We start from the raw sequence: 22,198 nt of genomic DNA, 5'->3' as shown, positions 1-22,198 counted from the left end.
GCATCAAAGTGCCATGTGTAAAAGCATCACCAACACAAGCGGTACATTCAGTGTTGGTCTCACCTGCTGGGTAAGAACAGATGGTTCTGCATTCAAGCCCTGGACCTATCCCTCGAGTATGAGCATCGAGGAGCCACTTGGTATGGCAGACTGGGTCCCCTCACATCAACCCACCAGCCCCTTTAATTACTCTCACACAAAGCACCTAGTGTGCCAAGTTTTCTTGCAGTCCACTTATCGGTAAAAATGTCAGAGGACTCTCTACATAGCATATCTTATGATCGCACTTCATTAGATGTTAGAGTTTCATTACACCAAAAGATATAACATCAGATTATATTATGTTTCCATCTCATTTGATATGATCCCTTACTATGACAAACATGCATGTCATGTCAGTTATTCAGACGACACAGATATCAACCCACAGTGTATTCGCTCAGGAAAAGACCACGGACCACAGGGTGAGGGAAGAAGGAATCAAGTGGGGAGGAATCAAGGAGGGAGGAAGCGAGGCGAGTGGCTAGGGGGTGGGTGGGGGAGCCCCAGGGGGAGGGATGGGTCAGGGTGGGGGGGCTGCAGGAAGGAACGGAGTGGCTTAATGACAGGAAACAACAATCAGCGAGTTCTCTATTCCCCAGCCTTTCAATTACACAGCTTCTGTTCTGAATAAGCCGGGGGAGAAACTGGGACTTTGTTCTATCTTCACAGTTACCTGTTCCACTGTCGCAATATTCACGTGGGGGGAATTATTACTATATTTAGTTTTTAAAAAATACCTTAATGTGGTCATAAACCTAACAGATACAAAGCTATATGTCAATAAATGAAGATATATAATTCAGGCAACACGATATGTTGGCAATACCTCAAAAAAGGGCAAGTCAGAAGACAATCAGTACGAAACTTAAAGGCAGGAGAAAAGCTTAATGTATTTTTGTTACACCAATTTCTTCCAAAATTTCTGTAGTTGTTTTGGTATCAATATTTCTAAATCGATGATCCTATACGTTCTGATAGGTATCGCCTTTAAAGGGGACATATTATACCACCAGGTGTGAGTGTGATTAGCCTTACAACCCGTTTCGAAAATCTGCCCCATATTAGATCACTAGTGGTAGTGGGCGTGTCCACCTAGATCTGTGCCGGATAGATCAGTCTACCAGCCTACCCAGTGGACTGAGGTAAACGTTGCTCATCTATCCAGCACAGATCTAGGTGGACACGCCCACTAGTGATGTCATATGGTGCATATTTTCGAAACGGCTCGTAAGGCTAATCACACTCACACCTGGTGGTATAATATGTCCCCTTTAAATATGTATACATCTCAAGCATACCATCACACAGTTGCCCTGGCAACAATGCCTGGGCATTTAGGGCTATATTTGTCAGGATATGTACACAGAGTGATCAAAGCCGTCCTGAATAGTGCCGGAGAACATGCACTCATTTGTGGCTGGAACCTCGGCCCATCAGCCCCAGTCTCACAGATGATCCTACTGCTCTTCAGTCAGGGCATGCCAACACACACACGCACGCACACACACACACACACACACACCACACACACACACCAAACACACGCAAGCACGCACGCCCAGGGTTGACATCCTCTCCCACTAACCCACATACCACAGCAACAACCATCTGACAGCGGGCTTCCAGAAATAGGTGGCGGCCGCAGCAGGCCGGCTGGGACAAGGGCTGCCAGACAGCTCCCCTGTACTGGACGAACACGGCTGGTAATGCCGCGATACTGCAGGGACCGCCAGTACGGGCCAGATTGACCAACTTCCCAGAAACCTCCATGACTGAGAGAAGTTATTTCAAATGATGGTTGTTTAGTGTTCAGCCCGGCAAAATGTGTCTCAGCCAAGGCTTTATGAAGGCAGTGTTCTGGACTTCAACAACAACCGCCCGATACTTGAAGACAACGCCAATGTTTGCATCGAAAAAAAATAGTTTTTCTATACAGTTTGCATTCAACCCTTCACATGTAATAATCAGGAAACAAGGTTTAGCGACATTAGGCTCCATCAGTAATCGTTTCCTCTCCTTTCCAGTCCGATCACACTGCATATGCTCTCTTCTCAAATGTAAATGCAAGGCACTCGCCTTAGGAAATCTATATTTACAAGGTGATCTCATCAAGGTATTTCATCCGCACCCCTCTTGATTACCATACTCAAAGCCTAGCGTCAGCACTTTAAACCATATGTCTGGCTGATGTGGACTCAGTGGCAGACATGTACCTTTTCCCACTGCCAACAATGTATGGGCCGGGCCGGGCCGCCCAGCTCCAGCGACCTGATTCGACTCTGGTCAAATATAACCCTCGTTCACAAGAGGAAGCTCTCGTTTCATGATGAAGAGACAGCGGTTAGGTCTTAGTTTATTACCTGAAATGAACTAAATATGCTGTCGTCTACCCTTAGCCTCCCTCTCCGGGAGCTGTCCAGCATTAGCTGTAGATTGTTCTAGACCTCTACAATGAGCTGCTGTGTTGGTCCTACTGCTGGCTGTGGGTAGGACTCTGAGACCGTAGCTGTACTGTAGACACAGGCCAGTAGTTCAAAACCAGCCGTTTTTATAACAAAAACTAAAAGTGTTCGGGGGAAACCGCTAAGTGTTCCTATAATAAATCCGAAAATCCTAACAGTCAGCTTGTTATCGCCCACAGGCTAACCCCGTAAATATAGCAAGGCCCAGGGAAGTGCTGTGAGGTTTCACACTGAGGGAATCCCATTCCCAACGCATTTAACGACTGGAAATAAACAGACAAGGGTATTTCATTGCATAGCAACGCAGGAAAATTACATTAAAATGTCTTTGGTGATGAATAGCTTTAAAAATAGCCCACTTGCTTGAATCTGCCATTGATATACACACACACACAAAACAACACGTACCGGCCTGCAGAAAGACTGACGGAAACACATTACATACACACGTAAACAGACGGAAACAGACAAGGGACATTTAGGACCCAATGATTATCTCTGGGTGTGTTAGCAGACGCATCCCTCAGTGGTGACCACCAGCCTGTTATTTGGCTTCCAGACCATAATAATTTGGGGGATTATACTTTATACATGCCCGGCCTTCGTCCTCGTGTTTTGACAAAATGGCACTCCTGGAGCAGCAACAGAGGCAAGGCCACCACAAGATAAAAGTTTTATATAGTCATATGAAACGGGCAAAGAAAAGTTTCCTCAGGAAAGCCATTGCCACAGCTGCAACTATATAAACTTATTTTACAGGTCTAGCATCGAGACCTTTGTCATTCTCGATCCATGTTGTTGTTTATTTAATAGTAAGATGAACAGAGGAACAGAATAATGAACCTCAGTTTGTTCCTTGAGCGTTGTGTGATCCTCCAGACAATTCATGATTCAGTCGGATTCCACGTGACGATGATGAAGGCGTTTTCCAGCCTTCGCAGCGCATGTGGAAGAGATTCTAGACACAACATCTCCATGTGACCGTAACCTGGGGTGCTCTGACGTCAAAGTCATCGCCACACAGTCAATAAAGCCTTATTCTTAAAAGGTCTATAAACCCTTTGAAGGCCCATGCGTTTCATGGGGAGACTAATACAGACTTAACCCCAGAATGACTTTGAGTGGAGACAACATTGCTTGTAATTATCCAGTGAAGGGTGGTAATGTGAACGCAACAGTACTGTAACAGGACGGAAGGAAAACACTTTAATCCGAAAATGTTTTGAAACACACACACACACACACACCTTTGTTTGCTGTTCTTGCTCACACCAAAAATAATCAGATAAGGGAGACAAAGATAGAGATATATGCATGTACAAACTGGCAATTAAACACACACACACACACACACACACCAAGTCCAGACATGCATACACTAATGGAACCCTAGCTAGGTGTTGTGATAATTGAGGCAGTTGTGTTAACAGGGGACTTTTACGATTGTGTACAGTAACTAATCATATTAAACGCCAAAAAGTACAACGTAATACACCTTGCTTCTTCCTTGAAAACCTATCACCATCACAGTTCGGTTTTCCGTTTGGATCAACGAACCAACAAATAGACAGAAATATGTCAATCAGCATTAGGGGCAAACTGAGGGTGCATTTTCTGAGAAATACAAACTAGCTGCTAGTTGTCCCAGAACACCAGCATAGAGGCCGAAGCCCAAGCATACTAGGCCATCTCTGCAGAAACGCATCAAACAACAAAGTATGCACACTGTGCCGAACAAAAACACACTTACTGTGCAAGCGTGCGCGTGCGCGTGCGAGCGTGCGTGTGTTTCAATGAACGGTGTGTTTCGGCATTTTTATTAAGGAATCCGCCCAAGCGCTAAAGGAACCCTGCGCGTGATGACTGCAGAGAGGGGTCCCCACGCAACGCGGTTGCCGTGGCGATCTAGGCGGACAGAAATGTCCCACGCTGACCAGATGAAAGGTTGCTTAGACTCTGATTGCCCACTGACACAGTGTGGACACAGCCTACTCCAGCCACAAAGATCTCAGTGGTCTGGAATTAAACAAGTGAAGGGGCTCTGAACTAGGAAGCCTGTTGTAGTGGACCCTAGTGTTGTTGTTATTAGGTGCTCTGATTCGTGAGGTGTCTTGCTCGTTAACCAACAGTGATTCTACAACATTCACATAGAGAGCATTTAGTAGACGCTTTTATCCAAAGCGACTTACTGCAAGTACATTTGTAAGAAGAAAGAAACAATATATCGCTGTCAAAACAGTTAAGGATACCAGTGCCAAGCACTTACAACAACACAACACAGATAGTTAGGATAAGATGCTACACAATGCTAAATATTATTTTTAAGTGCCAGGACATACAATATCAAAAAAATACATGATTTTACCTTGCCATTTTCTTTAGTGGATCTTTCAGAGTGGAACTAAATAATCAAAACAACAACAACAACAACAACAACAACAGGGGCGGGCAGCTGTTATCTGACAAGGCCATGACATATTCACAGCTTTAGGAGACAAGATTTTGTATGACCCCAATGTGCCAGTATATTTAACCACACCTTGTGTGTAGTAGATGATGTCATGATAATAATTTGGTGAGGTTGGTGAGGTTGACACAATCATATTAATTATGCATCTTTTTACGCATTTATTTTCACAACACACGTGGTCGCACACACACACACACACACACACACACACACACACACAGTTCCGAAGTGTGAATAACACCCTACACTGGCTGGTTTACCCTACATGTGTAGAACTTCTACATTGCAAAATCCCACTGATTTCAAAGTGTTATGTTGCAGCATAGGCTACTTAGTCATTCTTAGTGAACTAATCAGTATGCTTTTGGCCTACTTTGAACTTGAACCAGCAAGGTTCAAATTCAGCCACCCAGCCAGTGCATTGATTGGGTTCAGCTTCTAGTGAAAAGTGGATTCAATACTGCCTGCTGTGGTTTCAAAACGTCCGACTGGGGTCCGCAGCGTCCCGCCAGTGAAGCGGGGCGGGCGTCCCTGCTCGAACCCTCTCTATTCAAACCTGAATGGCCTGCAAACGCTTTTCAAAAGTGTCAAGCCCGGGTGTGTGTCAGCTGTGTTTACGCGCGGATTTGTGCTCGGACCAATTCATCAGAGTCCTGCATTCCGCTTTTCATATGCGCAATGATGTTGAATGGCACGATGACTAACTTAATAATGAAATATTTACACTCGATAACGTGCGGGTTTGCTTGGACCTACCCCGAGGGCGGCTTGGAGGTGCTTTTGGTGTCCCTGTAGTCCATGTTTTGGGAATGACACTTTGATGCGCTGCACACAGTTTGTTATCCAGCTTCAGATGATGATCCACCAGTCGGTGATCTGTTCGTCATGGACTTCCACAATCCACGTGGACAGCCATCACCACCTGCGAAACGATGCACGTCATAAAGAATCACTGTCAGAGATATGAGATAGGTCCGTCTGTCTGTATGACACACGATTAAAAAATGTGTCGCTCCACAACTCCACAACACACAGCGCGTCTTGATAACCACCGTTGACGTGAAGAAAAAATAACAAATTCAAAGTTAAGATGGTAAGTCATTTTAGACGGACTGAAATTTAACAAGCGAGCGAAAGTGTGAACTTACAGAGGTACAACGAAATTGTATCGAGTCATTCCGAGAGGTGTCAACGATACAACAGGGAATAATCCCGGGCTCCTCTCTCCTCAAACGACTATGGTTGTCCCTAACCTCGTTCCCACTTCCCAGGCGGGCTCGTCTCATGACGGAACGCCTGGTGGATGGGGGTGACCCAATTAAGCGTTATTTACCAAAGAGAGGGCGGGACTTTCATTTAACATGGATGCGTTACGTTCATGGTTTAGTGGCGAGGGACGGGAAATAGGGAGGTATGCTACTTCCGATAGAACGGTATCTGTCTCCGACTCTCCGTTGCATGTTTCTGCCGTCGATTTCTTTTCGCTTGAACTACATATTCATTCTCCCAGTCACGTAGTTTTTATTCTTTGAATGTTTTTACTTAACTTGCTCAGTCAGGTGACTGTTAACTGGCGTACAAAGCGAGTTAACAGGAAAAGGAAGTAAGAGACCGGAAATTGCGTTATGGTAGATCGGGACACCGCTATAATTTGGGATCCTACCTCAACCTAGGTTGTCCGAGCAGCTCGAGCCCACCTTCATCAGCAACTCCAACGTCAATCAAACCATTGAGAATTCACTGTGCACCAGCTGGCAAAATGGATAATTTAACGTAATGAAAGAAAATTAATGCTACCAATAATGTGTTCAACGTAGTAAGCTGCACATGAATTGGTGTTTTGAATAACGTTTGCGATACAGGATACAGGGGGAAATCCCAAACTAAAAGTCCAAGATAGAACCGAAAGTGATCAAATATGAATCCAAAAGGAGTATTATATTACACTGTATTTGTAAAGTGATACTGTTCATACCGTGTTAAATTTAGAACCGAATAGTAATAGGAATTCAAACACTTCTCCCAGAATGCTTTGTGATAATTGATTCCATCGTTCCACCACGAGGGGTCACTAAATGACCGATGTAACCCAATGCCCGCATACATATCGGTGCAAACAAACACATGCACACACGCACACACAAACAAGTATACACAGGAAGGTAGGCATATGGCACAAGGTCAAATCTTAGTTTCAAATCTACACTTTTGAGTTTATTATCTCTAAGATCTAAGGAAGTTCTCACGGCATGGCATTCTGAAACCTCAACAGATGGCACCTAAAATAATATGCAAATATGTTTGTGTTTTCCTGTTTTAAGGTCAGGCAGATGTGCTGTGTGTTCTGACCACAGTGCTGTGTGTGTTGCCCCCTAAATAGACTATTCAAATAATATATGCAGTGTTGGGCACACACACACACACACACACACACACACACACACACACACACACACACACACACACACACACACACACACACACACACACACACACACACACACACACACACACACACACACACACACTAAAACATAAGCTGAGTGTAGATTTCTCTATTCTCCAGCAGTCATCCACCGGTAGTAAGAAGGACTCACACAGGGCTCTATTGAGCATATGCACACTTGATTGATTGATTGATTGATTGATTGATTGATTGATTGATTGATTGATTGATTTACAACACAATGTCTGGCGCAGATTTCATCAACACCAGTCTGGGTGAGTCGATTTATTTGTGATTTTAGAGTCAAAGACATGATTTAAAATGCGTTTGTCAATGCGTGCAACTACATGTATTAAGCTATTGACATGGTCACTCTCTTCAAGTGATTGTTGATAACAGCAGACAGAACCGGCCATAATCAGAGTATGTTTCCATGGACAGCAGACTAACCAGCTAACAGACAATATCTTGTTTAGGAAAAAGACATATCTGACGAGTGTGTTTTCTCACTTTTGCAATTCAATTATGAACAAACGAATCAATTTTCACCTGTGTTCCAGTCCTAAGTAAATTACCTAATTTACATAGCCTACTAAAATGTAAAAGTAAATTGTATTCTCTCTGCAGGTGACTACGACTATGCAAACTACTATAACGAAGGGGACTGGACTGTGTGTAAAAACAGCACCCCGGAGTTTTGGAGCTATGGCCCGGTATTTCTCCCCATCCTCTACAGTCTGGTCTTCATCCTTGGCTTGATAGGTCAGAGTCCAACTTATATTGTGTATTTGTGTGTGTGTGTTTGTGTGTGTGTTTGTGTGCGTGTATGGGGGGGGGGGGGTTGTGCTCATATTCATCACACGTCTCCAGTTATGTTAAACATTCTAAACACCTAAAACTTGCCATTTTACCTTCCATGCATTCAACTGCTTTCATCTGCTAATTTGATTATTTTTTTGCAGTCCAAAAAAGGGGTCACCAGTATTTGTGTGGATGGTCTGATGTCTTAGGGGCTTAAAGGTTATTAAGTATAGTGGAGGAGAAATAGTCAATTGAGTGATTGTGTCCATGGTTAAGTGTATCGTATCATAGCACAAAGTCTTCGATAACCACAAAACTAAACATCAAGGATTAAAAGGTACTGTCGGTCAGATGCGGTTTAGAGCTATGAGTGTCATTTCCCACAGCTATTGGTGAGCACGTGAAATGCTCATCAATAGCGAGAATATGGTAATATTGGTGTTGAGTTGACTGCACCTGCCTCTGTGTGTGCCAATATTGATTTTAGACAGAAGCCTGATTGGTTCAGGGAATTGCAGTCCATCACAGGTAAGCTGATGCTACACCGCAGGAATGGAGAAACGTCTGGGATTTTGAAGCAGCTGGGAGGGAGGGGATGTTGTTTGATTGTTGAGTGTCAAAATTGTTCTCCCCTCCGCGGCTTTCTGCTCCCTCTCTCTTTATAACCCTTGAATCATACCAAAAGCATCGTTAAGTGCCATTAGTCTTAATAAGTGCAGGATGTTACTCAAAGCAGAAGCGCTGATAGTTTGTTGTGCTTTCAAGGTAACGGCCTTGTGGTGGCCGTCTTTGCCAAGCACAGCAGCCAGATCAACATGACAGACATCTGCCTCCTCAACCTGGCCATATCCGACCTCTTCTTCGTCCTGTCCATGCCCTTCTACTCCCACAGCGCCAGCTCCAGAAACTGGATCTTCGGCACGTTCATGTGCCATCTCATCTCCATCCTCTACCTGGTGGGATTCTACGGGGGCGTATTCTGTGTGATCGTCATGACGTTGGACCGCTACGTGGTCATCATGCACGCCCACACCCTGGCCCGCCATCGCCGCACCAGGCTGGGCGTGGCTGTGACCGCGTTGGTGTGGGTGCTGAGTTTCTTCATCTCCCTGCCGAGCATGGCCAGCCTGCAGCTGCAGGAGGATCAAAGGTGTTCTGTGTGGCTGTGTGAAATCTTCTCCGAGAGGAACACCAAGAGGGACTATGTCATCCTGTCGAACAACGTCTTCGGACTGTTGATTCCACTGCTGGTTATGGCGGTTTGCTATTCCCGAGTCTTGCCATCTCTCATGGCCATGAGGAGCACTAAGCGGTACCGCGCGGTCAAGCTAGTCATCATAATCGTTGTGGTCTTTTTCCTTTTCTGGACCCCCTATAACATTGCGCTGTTTCTGAGTTACTACAGAGACAAAAATGAAAACTTTGGTGCCAATTCTGAGTTCGACCTGCCATTGTTCATCCAGATCACGGAGGCCATTGCTTTCACACATTGCTGTCTGAACCCCATCATTTATGCTTTCGTGGGACAGAAGTTTGCACGTCGGGCCGTAGGGCTTCTGCACGCGTGGATGCCGTGCGTGTTCCGGCGCGTTCCCAGAGATCCCGTGTGCTCATCCAGGAGGTGCTCTGTTGGGACCATGTCCTCAGAGGCTACCTCCACTTTCCTTACTCCCTGACACCGGCTTTATAAGCAATAAAAAACATGGTTATTATGCACTGCTAGTTCCAAACTGACAGCAAGGCATTGGTTGTTCGCTAATGTCGCAGATGGTTTGTGCTTTTTAATCATTAGCCTATAGCACAGGCAAATGTCATTTCATTTATTCCTTCAAATATGATGACTTGTTTTGGTTGCAGATGTGTTCTGTAGAATGTTTAGTGTCGCTCGGTGTTCACATTATATTAGTCTAGAAACAGGGCCTCTCATACGAGGTGCTATTTCAAAAATTCCGCAATTTGTTATGTCTCAACAAGGATGAACCAAACTGGTCGTCTGGGACATAGCCAGGGCCATATACCTTATCAAGGGTGGGAGTGCTTCTGTTCTCTTGTTCTTCACATTTTCTTTATTACGAAACTCGCCCCAACCCTTTGGTTCGGGGAGAAGAGGGATCGACAGCCAAGGAAGACGTCTCGAAAACCGCTCCAGAATATTCAACCTAAATCTGTATCTCGCTGTATTACATCCTGGAATAAAGCAACCCTCTATTCCAACCTGTCAAGCTGTCTTGTTTTCCACTTCAAGAATTATTACCACGACAAAAAATTAGAATTAGAATACGAACAGTTTAGAAATAAGCTGAAATCTACCAGTTCAATAGCTTTGTGTAATACCTGTTGGATAAAGACTTACTAATATAAATAAAGTTTTCACGTTATAAATTACAATCAGAATTGATTCAAAATGAATACATTATTTTATTCTTTATCTTTGCATACCGGTATTTGTTTATATCCATTTTATATATGTGCGGATGGAAGCATATTCAATGTGTTTCAGTGTCATGGCAATCATGGAAATAATATGTTAGATATGCAAATAATGTGTTAGATCTGCAGTGATGGGCTTGTGTCACACTTCCACATTGTGCTTTGAACTCAGTAGTCGCTTATATTTTGTGACGACCCCACCACTCCACTAGGGGCCTCTGTGTTCTTTGCTGCTTTGCTCTCCCTTTGCAGGTTCCAGGTCGTGGGAGGGTCATCTTCTTGATGAGACACCTGGGGCCTCATGTACTAAGGTTGCGTACGCACAAAAATGTGGCGTACGTCCTTTTCCACGCTCACGTTCAGATGTACAAAACGTGAAATTACCGTAAAAATGTGCGGTCCCCACGCCAGCTCCAGAGCTGTCGTACGCACGTTTCTACAGCTATTGTTCCTTTGGCGACACTTAGAGGTGACGCTGGGAAACTGGGAAAAAAGGTGAAAACAATGACTCAAGAGTGATTTGCACATCAGAGACACACTGAACAATTAACACACCTTGCAATTATATGGGTGGCTATAAAAGCATGCGCAATGGATGAAGAAAATTGTTTTAAAAATGGCTGCGTTAGCGTTGTTAGAGGACATCGCAAATGGTCAAATCCGAAGGGCGCTCGAGACGCCGGGGCCGACGGAGGAGACGCCGGGGCCGACGGAGCAATCCGTGCCCTCTCCTTGCTTGTCTATTCAAAAATAAAAAATGTAAGTTAATAAACACGAGTCAAAGTCTTTAATATCCTGGCATCTTTACTAGGGATCGACCGATATATCGGTCGGCCGATATTATCGGCCGATATTCGCGGTTTTTACGTGTATCGGTATCGGCCGATACGCGGCTGATTTTCGCCGATATTTTTTTCACCACTTCTTTTTTTTTTTTTTTAATTGTTCTACCTCACCTGTTTCTAATATTTGTTAAATATTGTTCATCTACTTGTTCTTACTTGTTCTACCTCACCTGTTTTTACTATTTGTTAAATATTGTTTTTTATATTGAAGTTCAATAAATGTTCCTTTAAAAAAGAAAAAAAAAAGAAAAAAAATATCGGCTCAAGAAAATCGGTATCGGCGTATCGGCTAAGGCTGATGAAAAAATATCGGTATCGTATCGGCCCTAAAAAATCTGTATCGGTCGATCCCTAATCTTTACGCACGACTTATGTGTATTGCAAGCAGCCAATTGTATGACCAGTATAATTACAGCATTTATGACTTCAGCATATTTACCTTGGGGATGATCGGCGTCCCCTTCATGGGCTCCCACCACTCCGGGGAGAGCTGTGTCACCGATCAAAGCGGCCACTCTCAAATCGAAGGGGGAGAGTTCCCCCACTCCCGTCCCCCCACCTGTTGCGGTCACGCTTCGGCGGTGGGCAGAAACCCTCCGCTTCACCTCCACCTTGAGGTCTGACCACTTGTTTTTAATTTCAGAGTGTGTGCGCTGCTGAGACCCCACTGCATTGACGGCCTCGCAAACATACTCCCACTCACTTCTCTTTTGTTTTGCATTTATCCCTGTTGACAGGGTTCCAATAGCATATGCTTGCGCATTTCTACCTCGTGGAGCAAAATCTCGAGCTCAGACTCCGTGAAGTTTCGTTTTTTGCCTCTGTTCATGGTGCCAGGTGATCGGATTAAGAGGTGAATCTCAGGTCCAGAGGCCTATTTAAATGAAATTGCATATTTAAACGAGGGCGTGGACAGGGAGGAGTTTGGCACCTCGGCATGTGCGCTCAATTCCACGTTGATCGAGATGTACAAAAGAAACGTGCTTGGATCCATGCGTTCGCACACTTTGATACATCTGAATTTATTTGTGCTTAAGACAGTTTCTGGGTTTTGGCATACGCCAAGTTTCTGTATGAAATCCACGCAAGTCTTAGTACATGAGGCCCCTGGGCTGGTGTGGTGCTATATAAGGCTCGCCCTTCTGCAGATCTGGGCTGGCTCTTGCTGATGCAGCCATTGCTTTTGTTCTATTTGTTTGACACACATTCACACACATACTTACTGATTACTGACATTTATATATATATGTTCGGTTGTTTATGGTCTTGTTTTGTGAATAAATAAGTAAGATAATTTCACTCTTTAGTCTGGTCTCCCATCTTTGCCACAGTCAAGAGCCGGGCTGTGACAATTTTGACTTGCAGAATGCAAAATAGACCACAGACACCTAGTTTGCAGAGTTAGGTAGCCCCCCCCAGCCCCCTCGATACCATTGTGGTTCACACTGCATGAGTGGCATCCTGTATTTACCACCTCCTTACAGAAGATACATATTATATTCATTTTTTTTTTTAAATGTTTTTTTAGGTTTTTTTATTGTTCATCTGATTATGTTATGCCCTCTGTTCAGAGAGCAGAAACATTTCACATCAGGAAGAGAAATTTCTTCATAATAGGAAGTCCTATATGAGGCCTGCCGCAATCTATTGGCAGCTTGCAAGTTTGCTCTTACTGAACACATACACACACACACTGGATATTCTCCTTTCAACATGATGACTATGACCAGGTAACATTAACTTGTAATTCATCTTTTAGTTAAATCAGGGGTCAGCAACCTTTTCAACATGCAGTGCCAGTTTGACATTTTCTCATTAATGAGTGTGCCTTAAGCAACAATATATTTAAAATTAAGCTGAATTATGACACAGCGACCAAAAGCATTTCCAGAAGACCTGGAATTGTACTATTTCCATATAGTCCATATTCATGCATCAACATTTACATGTTTTTTTGGTTGTTATATTTGCAACATGGGCTTACAAATTATAATTGCATATGTCCCATCTTAAAACAGCATTTTCAGAAACTCACTCAAAAACATATTTGCACTGTGAGAAATGTATAAAAACGAGAATATAGGAGAATGTTGGAACCATAGGTGTTTTTGGCGGCCTGTTTTCATTTTAGTTTTAGTCTAGTCTTTGTGTCAAGCTGTCATTTTAGTTTATTTTAGTTTTAGTCACGTTCATACTCTTTTCAGTCTAGTCAAGTTTCAGTTGACTAAAAGTCTGAGCATTTTAGACTTATTTTAGTCAGATTTATCCATCACTATTTTAGTCTAGTTTTAGTCAAATACAATTATATTTTAGTCTCTTTTTAATAATGCAATTCTTTTTAACTCAGTCAACATAGTATAAGTACCTAGTAGTATAGCCAAAACCAACATTTTAATTTAGCCAAACCCATTTCACAATTCAAACAAGGTAATCTTATTATTATATTATTGTTATCTTATAGACTCAAGAATACATCCATTCCACACACGGAAGAAGCTCTGAGTTGAATTTACATCATATTTAGTTTCCCAACCAAACAAGTTAAAAGTACACACACACATATTTAAATAAAATAGCATGACATGACAATGCCAGAAAAAAAAGTATAGACCTACATACATAGGTTTAACATAAAGAGAAACAAGGTCCTTGAAAAAAGTGCAAATAAAATGTGTGTGTCTCTGACTTTTTTTTTTTTTAAACTGAAGTTAGATTATTCATAACAATTATTAGCAGATATAAGAACACTACAAATGGTTTGGAACTTTGGAACTTGGCAGGGAGATGTAACGGGCAACTACTGTGGGTGTAACATAAGACCGTATTTATGATCGTCCTTGATATCATTGATGATAAAACAGCAACTACATAAACTGTAACCTCCTGAACAAAAAGAAAAACTGTCCAGCACTCATAGCTCTATGGCTGTTAACACTGTGTGTTGGACTCTGAACTCACCTGAATATAAAAGGTTGAGGTTATGAAAGGTTGCTTATCAAAATAGTTGGTGTGTGTGTGGTTTCAGCTAAACAAGGGTCCACAAAGCATGCTGCTGTATGAAGTGGTGAGAAGTTGTCAGCTGTTGTGTCAAGAAACACTAAAGCGCCTATCCATCCTGGACAGCATCTTCTGAGCCAGAGTAGCTGCATCTTTGTATCTTCTCCCATGTGCAAGCGAGAACTCCGACAGGTGCTTTTTGAGATCCAGGAGTGCTGGCACAACAAGGGAAAGTGATTGAGTGTCACTTTCAAGGGACTTAGGTGCACTCACACCAGGCCATTTGGCCGTGGCCGTTGGCCGTTTTCACACCTAACCGTGCTCAACTGGCCCCATTGTTCTCTGGCCTGCACTCACGCTAGGCCATCTGGTAGGCTCTTGTAAATACGTAATCACGTCCTAACACGTCATCACCAAGCGTCCGCTGCATGGACCATAATAAAGTCTGCCGCCAGTCAGAGTTTTAACAACAATGGACAACAACACAGAGAACACAGTTCGCACTTTGCTGAGTCTGTTGCTTATTTAGAGTCGTTCTCAGATAGAGCCCACTCTCACTGCAGTTTTTTTTGAGTACGTAAACAAGCGTAAACATCGCTTGGCCTAGTGTGAGTGCACCGATGTGCTCCGCAAATGGCAGAAGAAGGTCTCTCAGCATCCCGATCTTCTTCCACTCACTGGGCTGCCGGCTGTCCCAGCCCATAGATTCAGCCACAGACGTGAGGTGCTCCTTGACTTTAAGGCGGCGCAAAATCATAGCAAAGCAACTTGACCACCTGGTGGGACAGTCTTTTACCAGAACCAGAGCACACTTCTGCAGCAGCCGCGCTGTGGCGACAGATCCTAAACTTGTCACCAAGTGCCTCACTTTCTCCAAAAGCCTTCGGATCAGGGGTTCCTTCTGGATCATATTCACTACAAGCTGTACGGTGTGAACCACGCATGGGGTCCTCTCTATGGCTCCGTAGTTATATCTATATAGAAATATATTTAAAAACAAAAGTACATATACCATTTTAGCCCTTAAATTATTGAACCATATGAAATAATTCTACTCTCTACTTTCTATGAATTTATTTAGTTCGTATGTATATGAAATTAAATCATGACTAGTCTAGTTTCATAAATGCTGAATGATTTGATTGAAAAATGGATGGTTCCAACTTGGAACCATCCCCATCAATATCGACATGTACAGCTTTGCAAAACCATGTGAAGGTGATTACAGGCCACTTGCAACAATATTTTAAATATTTTCTTCTCCATTAGTCACAAAATAGGTTTAAAAACTATAAACTGATCCCATTTCAGAACACTGTTTTCTGTAACTAATTCAAACATATTTGCACTGGGAAGAAATGCCCAAAACAGAATAAAGTGCAAAAATGATGTGTGCCAATGATTATGCTGCTTCGTGCCAGTGCTGGCACGCGTGCCTAGGGTTGCTGACCCCGGAGTTAACTGATATCTGATGATATCTTAAATAAGGTCTTATGTTACACTAAATACTGTTGACTTTTTACCTCTCTCTCTCTCTCTCTCTCTCTCTCTCTCTCTCTCTCTCTCTCTCTCTCTCTCTCTCTCTCTCTATATATTACCTATAACGAATATATATACACAGATCTAGATATAAAATCGATATATATTTATATATATATTCGGTTATATATATATATTACCTATAACGAATATATATATATATATAGATCTAGATATATATCTAGATAGATAGATAGATGCAGTGGCGGACTCAGGGGGGGGGCAGGGGAGGTGACCGCCCCCCCTCGTGGCTCAATGGTTGAAAAAGCGCGCTAAAGTGCCCTTCAAGAGTGTAGAAAACGAGAGGAAATGCCTTATTGGCTGCCCTTTTCACGTGCAAAACATGATTAGGTGCCCTCTAGGGTGGCCCTCTAGAACAAGAAAATTCAATGACGTGCCTTAATGAGTGCCCTTATAGTCCCCTTCTGCCCGTCTGGTGCCCTTTTAGTGCCCCCTTTAGTACCCTGATAGTGCCCTTCTGCCCGTCTGGTGCCCTTCTAGTGCCCTGATAGTCCCCTTCTGCCCGTCTGGTCCTTCTAGTGCCCTGATAGTCCCCTTCTGCCCGTCTGGTCCTTCAAGTGCCCTTCTGCCCATCTGGTGCCCTTCTAGTACCCTGATAGTGCCCTTCTGGCCGCCTGGTCCTTCTAGTGCCCTTCTAGTGCCCTTCTAGTGCCCTTCTGCCCGTCTGGTCCTTCTAGTGCCCTTCCAGTGCCCTTCTAGTGCCCTGATAGTGCCCTTCTGCTTGTCTGGTCCTTATAGTGCCCTTCTAGTGCTCTTCTGACCGTCTGGTGCCCTTCTGCCCGTCTGCCCCCATGGTTGAAAAAGTGTGCTAAAGTGCCCTCTATGGTGGAGAAGATGAGAGAAAGTGCCTTATTGGCTGCCCTTTACACGTGAACAAAAATTAATGAGTGCCCTAGGTTGCCCCTGATGATGATGATGATGATGTGCCCTCTAGAGAAAGAATATGGCAAACCGAAAAAAACATGTTGTGGTTAGCTATTGAGGTGCAGACGTTCCTCTCTTTGGTAGCTGACGAACGGGGAATGCGAGGCGTTGCTTTCATGTGGCGTCGCCATGACAAACAGCTACATCGAGTGGTACTTAAATCTCCACTGGCTAACGAAGCAAAAAGCGGAATAAGAGTATGTCGGTACCCATAGTGGAAAAGCGCAATTAGATGCCAAGTTAGAAAAACTTAATATTTTCAGTTTGCATAATCCGTTTAAAATGTATGTACATTTTTTGAGCGTTCAATATCATTCAAGTGTAGGTCATTTCATGCAAGAGAGACGATAATGGTCAGCTATCCCCTCAACATGAAGGAAAACTTCCTTAAATGTTTCCGTAGCTGGCTGTCAGCGGTCAAAGACTGTATGGTAGCGGCACATTGAATTTTCTCCAGTCTAATTTTTACTTAAATGTTAGTAAAGATGAAAGCAGTAAGGCATCCTCCTTTCTTTGGCTAAAATGTGAAAGTGCACAATGATGTGAACAACTCATTTTGGTGTTTATAAAGTCGCTAGAATAAGGGGAAACAGTGTCTTTGAAGCAAAAAAATGGCTTTCTAACTTGATGGTGTTTTGTTCCCCCAACGCACTTGTTACATCTCCATGTAGCACTTAAAAGAATAGTTGGGCTCATAATTTAAACGGGGGGTCTGCGCAATGTGAAAGTGCACAATGATGTGAACAACTTGTTGTTCACATCATTGTGCACTTTCACATGATGTGATGATGTGAACAACAAGTTGTTCACATACCAACAAGTTGTTCACATCATTGTGCACTTTCACATTGCGCAGACCCCCCGTTTAAATTATGATCCCAACTATTCTTTTAAGTGCTACATGGAGATGTAACAAGTGCCCCGAATGGGACCTTCAAGGCAGCGCTTGCTAAGGTTTCGGGATAGGACCTTCAAGGCAGCGCTGCCTTTAAGGCTCCGTTGGGGGAACAAAACACCATCAAGTTAGAAAAGCCACTGTGTCCACTGGTGGGCCCCCATGTTGTCCAGAATGTGCCCTTTTTATTTTTTCGCCCCTGCCCTTCAAACAGTCTGAGTCCGCCACTGGATAGATGTATATACAGTATTTAGTGTAACGTAAGACCTTATTTATGATCGTCATTGATATCATTGATGATATAATTTGCCGTCTTCTGATCTCTTTTTCTTATTATAACCTATATACATATAGGTTATATGTATTTATTTATATATATACACATATATATATGTGTATATATATATATGCTGGACTGCCGTTGAGCAGGGAGTCCCCGAGCACAGTCCCTTTCTCCTCCATGTCGCGGTTGGTTCAATATGGACTTCAGAAGGCCAAGGCCAAAGTTCCTTTCCCCCAATTCTTCTCAACCATGGCTGAGATAGGGAACCAATCACAGAACAGGGAGGGAAGGCAAGACGATGACGACGTCTATTCGACACACCCATCGTCTTCTTCCTCATCGAATTTCTGTCTCTCTACAAACGTCATCTGGTATAATTGATACGATTGGCTATGAGCTACATACAGACTCATATGATAGACATTCGTAGCGCCCAATATACAGCTCCGGGCAATCGTAAACCACGTCTCAAATACGAGAAAATTAATGTGTGGTTCCCAGACCTCTTCTCAATGTAGATTGAGATGTGGTCTGGTGCTAGCCAGGCTTTACTTGTTGTGGAAGTACCAGAGACGTCAGACGCAGTCTTTTTGATTCATAATAACATCCAAGGTGCACATAGCTTTGGGCCGTGATATTAGATATAATCAGACCCTCCAGGAATTCGCAATGTGGCAATTTGCAACTTCAACGCAACATCAACCAATCGCCGCGAATTCAGGGCGGTGTCGCAATTTTAACCAACCACCGCAACTTTCCCGCAAATTTGACCAAAATTTGGCGTTGTTTTGAACTGACGTCGACAAACTACCTTCCGTCTTACTTCCGTGTTTACTACGTTCAAGCGATTCAAGCATTCATGCAGCATGTGCGCGTCCAACGCTTCACACTTGCCGACCAAAATAACTGCGAAAGATCGCGAAAAGCAGTATCCTGGTATTCTACATGAAAGCGGGGGAAAATTATTTTGCACTGCATGCAACATTGTGGTGGAATATAAGCATAAATCTTCTGTTGATAAGCATTTTGCCGCCGCAAATCAAACTACAGACCTGCAGAACTGCAGGCAGGACGTCAGACGACGAGGCAGATCACTATGACACAGGCTGTTGCATCCAAGTCAATTATCAGCATGGAAAGAATCAAGAATCAATTATTCATAGGACCATTTCTCAGTGTTTTTGTTCTTTTAATTAATGTTTTCTTCACTAATAACTTAATATTTAACTTCAGGAAAATGGTAACTTTCGCAACTTCTATCGCAACTTTCACTTCCGTTCGCACTGTAATTGCAACAAAAACCTAAAAAACACTGCAACTTTCATTGCAACCTTTTGGAAAAGCTCACGTAACATCGGGCATTTCACGTAATCTCAAAAAAGGCCCGCGAAATCCTGGAGGGACTGTATAATATCATATAAATACCTCTATATTATATTATATTATTATTATTATATTATATTATATAGAAATAGAGCTCCAGGAGTCTGCAACAGCAACAATAATTTTTTCTCCATGCTGTGGTTCACTCTGACAGCTCATTGGTCATCGGCCAGCAGCTCATTTGCATTAAAGCTACAGGCATCAGAAACAGCTGATTCTGAAGGGACTGAAACAGAGGGGAATAGCGGTAGGCAAGATCTTTTTTCCTAAAAGCTATTTCCAGCAAACAGCTCCAAAAACATATTTTCTGGAACTCATTTACTATGTTTACTTGTTGGGAAACCACCATAATATGACTCCTTTAAATTCTGTTCAGAGCCTGGCCCAAAGTCGTTTTCATGTTCTGATAGACAGCTGAAAAGCCACCTCCTTATTCACATTTAAACACTTAAAGTCAACAACAATGACGGTTGATGCTCAGGTCTCAATGAGAAAGTTCATAGCATGATTTAGAGTGTGTATAACTCTTTTTTGTCTCCCTTAGGAATTATGATTCCTTCGTCGGGAATACAACAGAATTAACCCCCATTGACGGACTGAACTTGACTACTGAATATGTCGGTACAGTTGAATCCACCACTGATTACTTTGACTACAACGACTACTACGAAGAAATAGGAACGTGCGACTACGGGGGGCCCGCAACCTTCTATCTACCGGCTCTGTACTCTCTCCTGTTCATCCTGGGCCTCCCAGGAAACGTCCTGGTGGTGTGGGTGATCGTGGCTGGCATGCGGCTCCGCAGCATGACCGACGTCTGCCTTCTCAACCTGGCCCTCGCCGACCTTCTGCTACTCAGTTCCCTTCCCTTCCTGGCCCACCAAGCCAGAGGCCACTGGAGCTTTGGGGACGCCATGTGCAAGGTGGTGTTGGGAACCTACCATGTCGGTTTCTACGCTGGCATCTTTTTCATCACCCTCATGAGCGTTGACAGATACCTGGCGATAGTGCACGCCATTTTTGCCAGAAAGATGCGCACAAGGTCCTTTGGAGTATTGGCGGCGGTGGTGACATGGGTGGCTGGGCTCCTGGCCTCGTTCCCGGATGTGGGCTTTCTAGAAGAACAGGGGTTGAACAACACCAAGTTCTGTGCCCCTTTATATGGAAAAACCTCAGGAAACAGCAACTGGTGGAGGGTGTTCGGCCTGTTAAAAATGAACATCCTGGGTTTGGTGATTCCGTTTGTCTTCATGACCTTCTGCTACAGCCAGATCGTGCAGACGCTCCTGTCCTGTCAGACGTCCAAGAGGCAGGCCATTCGTTTGATCGCGTTGGTGGTGTGTGTGTTCTTCTGCTGCTGGCTGCCCTACAACGTCACGTGCTTCTTCTACGCCTTAGAACTGATTGGCAGCTACACGTCGTGTAATAGAAGCCGTCACATACGGATGGGGTTGCAGGTGACGGAGGTGATCGCATACTGCCACAGCTGCATCAATCCCATGCTCTATGTGTTTGTCGGGGAGAGGTTCAGGAGGCAGCTGCTCAAGCTGATAAGCAGGTCCCCCTGCATGCTTTGGCCTGTGATCAGGAGATGCCTCCCGTCTCAGGACAGGCTCAGGAGCTCCATGTATTCACAGAGTACCAGCCTTAATGAGCGGTCCACAGTTGTGTGAACGCGTGAGTACACTTGTGCTAGTGGTGTATTCCTTGGCAGTTTAAGCCTAAATACGGGTCCCTTGTATGCTTTCATCATCCTCATGACGGAAATGTCGTTGTAGTAATGTGGAACATCCCTGCTTCTGAAATGCGAGAACATCTCCGCCTAGCGCTCGTCCGCTGCTCGACAAAATCTTAGCTATACTCTAAATGGAGGGGGGTGGGGAAGTATAATATTCAAATGTGCCCCCTCCGACGTATGAGGGGGCGTCGAAACTGACTCGTTCATTTGGTAACTGTGGGAGGGATACTTTCAGAAATGCATATCTCACTCAAAAAAATCATGTACAGACTTTTTTCAAATTTTGTATGCTTGTGGGAGCACCAGAGACCCAAAAAAACACCCCAAATCCCAGGAAAAGTGTTGTTTTCATAATATGTCCCCTTAAAGATAATAATTGAACACGTTAATGCCAATGCTTGTACTTGACCCGGTAAGGGAATCAAACCAACACACAATTGTCTGGGATGGAGCATTTGCTGCTCAGGGGCTTCATGTATTCAGAGAACTAGCCATAATGAGCCAATAGTTGTGTGTTGTCCAACAGTTGCCAATGCCAAGTACTATGCTCAAAACAAAAGGGGATGGAGCATTTGCTGTTAGGGTTCCTTCCCTTTGCAGCGGTCTACCTGAGGAGATCAGGGGAGCAGAGTTCTCTGTTTAATCAGACTTTTAACATTGTGCTATTCACATTTGCTTTTCTGTTTTATTTATTTAAGTTTTATTGTATATTTATCATTTACTCTTTTTTCCTATTTGAATCATCCGTTTTTTTTAAACAATTCAGATTTTGTAAAATCAATTCCGATTTTGTAAAAATATTTTTGTAAAATGACGACAATACAATTGTTACTTTTCTTTGTTCCTGTCTTTATACGAAATAAACAAATAAAAATATTTTTATACTACTTTGGACTTGGAGACTAATAAGAGAGAGTTTGAC

The 22,198-nt window shown here is 43.5% G+C and overlaps 3 protein-coding genes across 6 annotated transcripts in view; 2 read left to right on the top strand and 1 right to left on the bottom strand.

The window, feature by feature from the left end:
- Positions 1 to 6,246, bottom strand: part of cobl (cordon-bleu WH2 repeat protein) — a 61,954-nt gene extending 55,708 nt beyond the window's left edge. For all 4 annotated transcript variants that reach the window (XM_030371507.1, XM_030371511.1, XM_030371513.1 and 1 more), the window contains exons 1-2: positions 6,123 to 6,246; positions 5,731 to 5,896 (exon numbers count right to left, since the gene is read on the bottom strand). The gene's annotated coding sequence lies outside the window, so the exon portion shown is untranslated. The remainder of the gene's footprint in view (positions 1 to 5,730; positions 5,897 to 6,122) is intronic.
- Positions 6,247 to 7,488: 1,242 nt separating this feature from the next.
- Positions 7,489 to 10,439, top strand: LOC115554702 (C-C chemokine receptor type 1). Its single transcript, XM_030371515.1, has 3 exons — positions 7,489 to 7,695; positions 8,048 to 8,182; positions 8,987 to 10,439. The coding sequence occupies exons 1-3, from the start codon at positions 7,662 to 7,664 to the stop codon at positions 9,895 to 9,897; spliced, it is 1,080 nt and encodes a 359-aa protein (XP_030227375.1). The 5' UTR covers positions 7,489 to 7,661; the 3' UTR covers positions 9,898 to 10,439.
- Positions 10,440 to 13,073: 2,634 nt separating this feature from the next.
- On the top strand, positions 13,074 to 22,152 carry LOC115554700 (C-C chemokine receptor type 3). Its single transcript, XM_030371514.1, has 2 exons — positions 13,074 to 13,226; positions 20,083 to 22,152. The coding sequence occupies exons 1-2, from the start codon at positions 13,210 to 13,212 to the stop codon at positions 21,209 to 21,211; spliced, it is 1,146 nt and encodes a 381-aa protein (XP_030227374.1). The 5' UTR covers positions 13,074 to 13,209; the 3' UTR covers positions 21,212 to 22,152.
- Positions 22,153 to 22,198: the final 46 nt, after the last annotated feature.

Source organism: Gadus morhua, chromosome 11 (assembly GCF_902167405.1).
Source record: "Gadus morhua chromosome 11, gadMor3.0, whole genome shotgun sequence".
Classification (NCBI taxonomy): Eukaryota; Metazoa; Chordata; class Actinopteri; order Gadiformes; family Gadidae; genus Gadus; species Gadus morhua.
The sequence above is the reverse complement of the archived record's forward strand: the minus strand, read 5'-3'. Positions and strand labels throughout refer to the sequence as shown.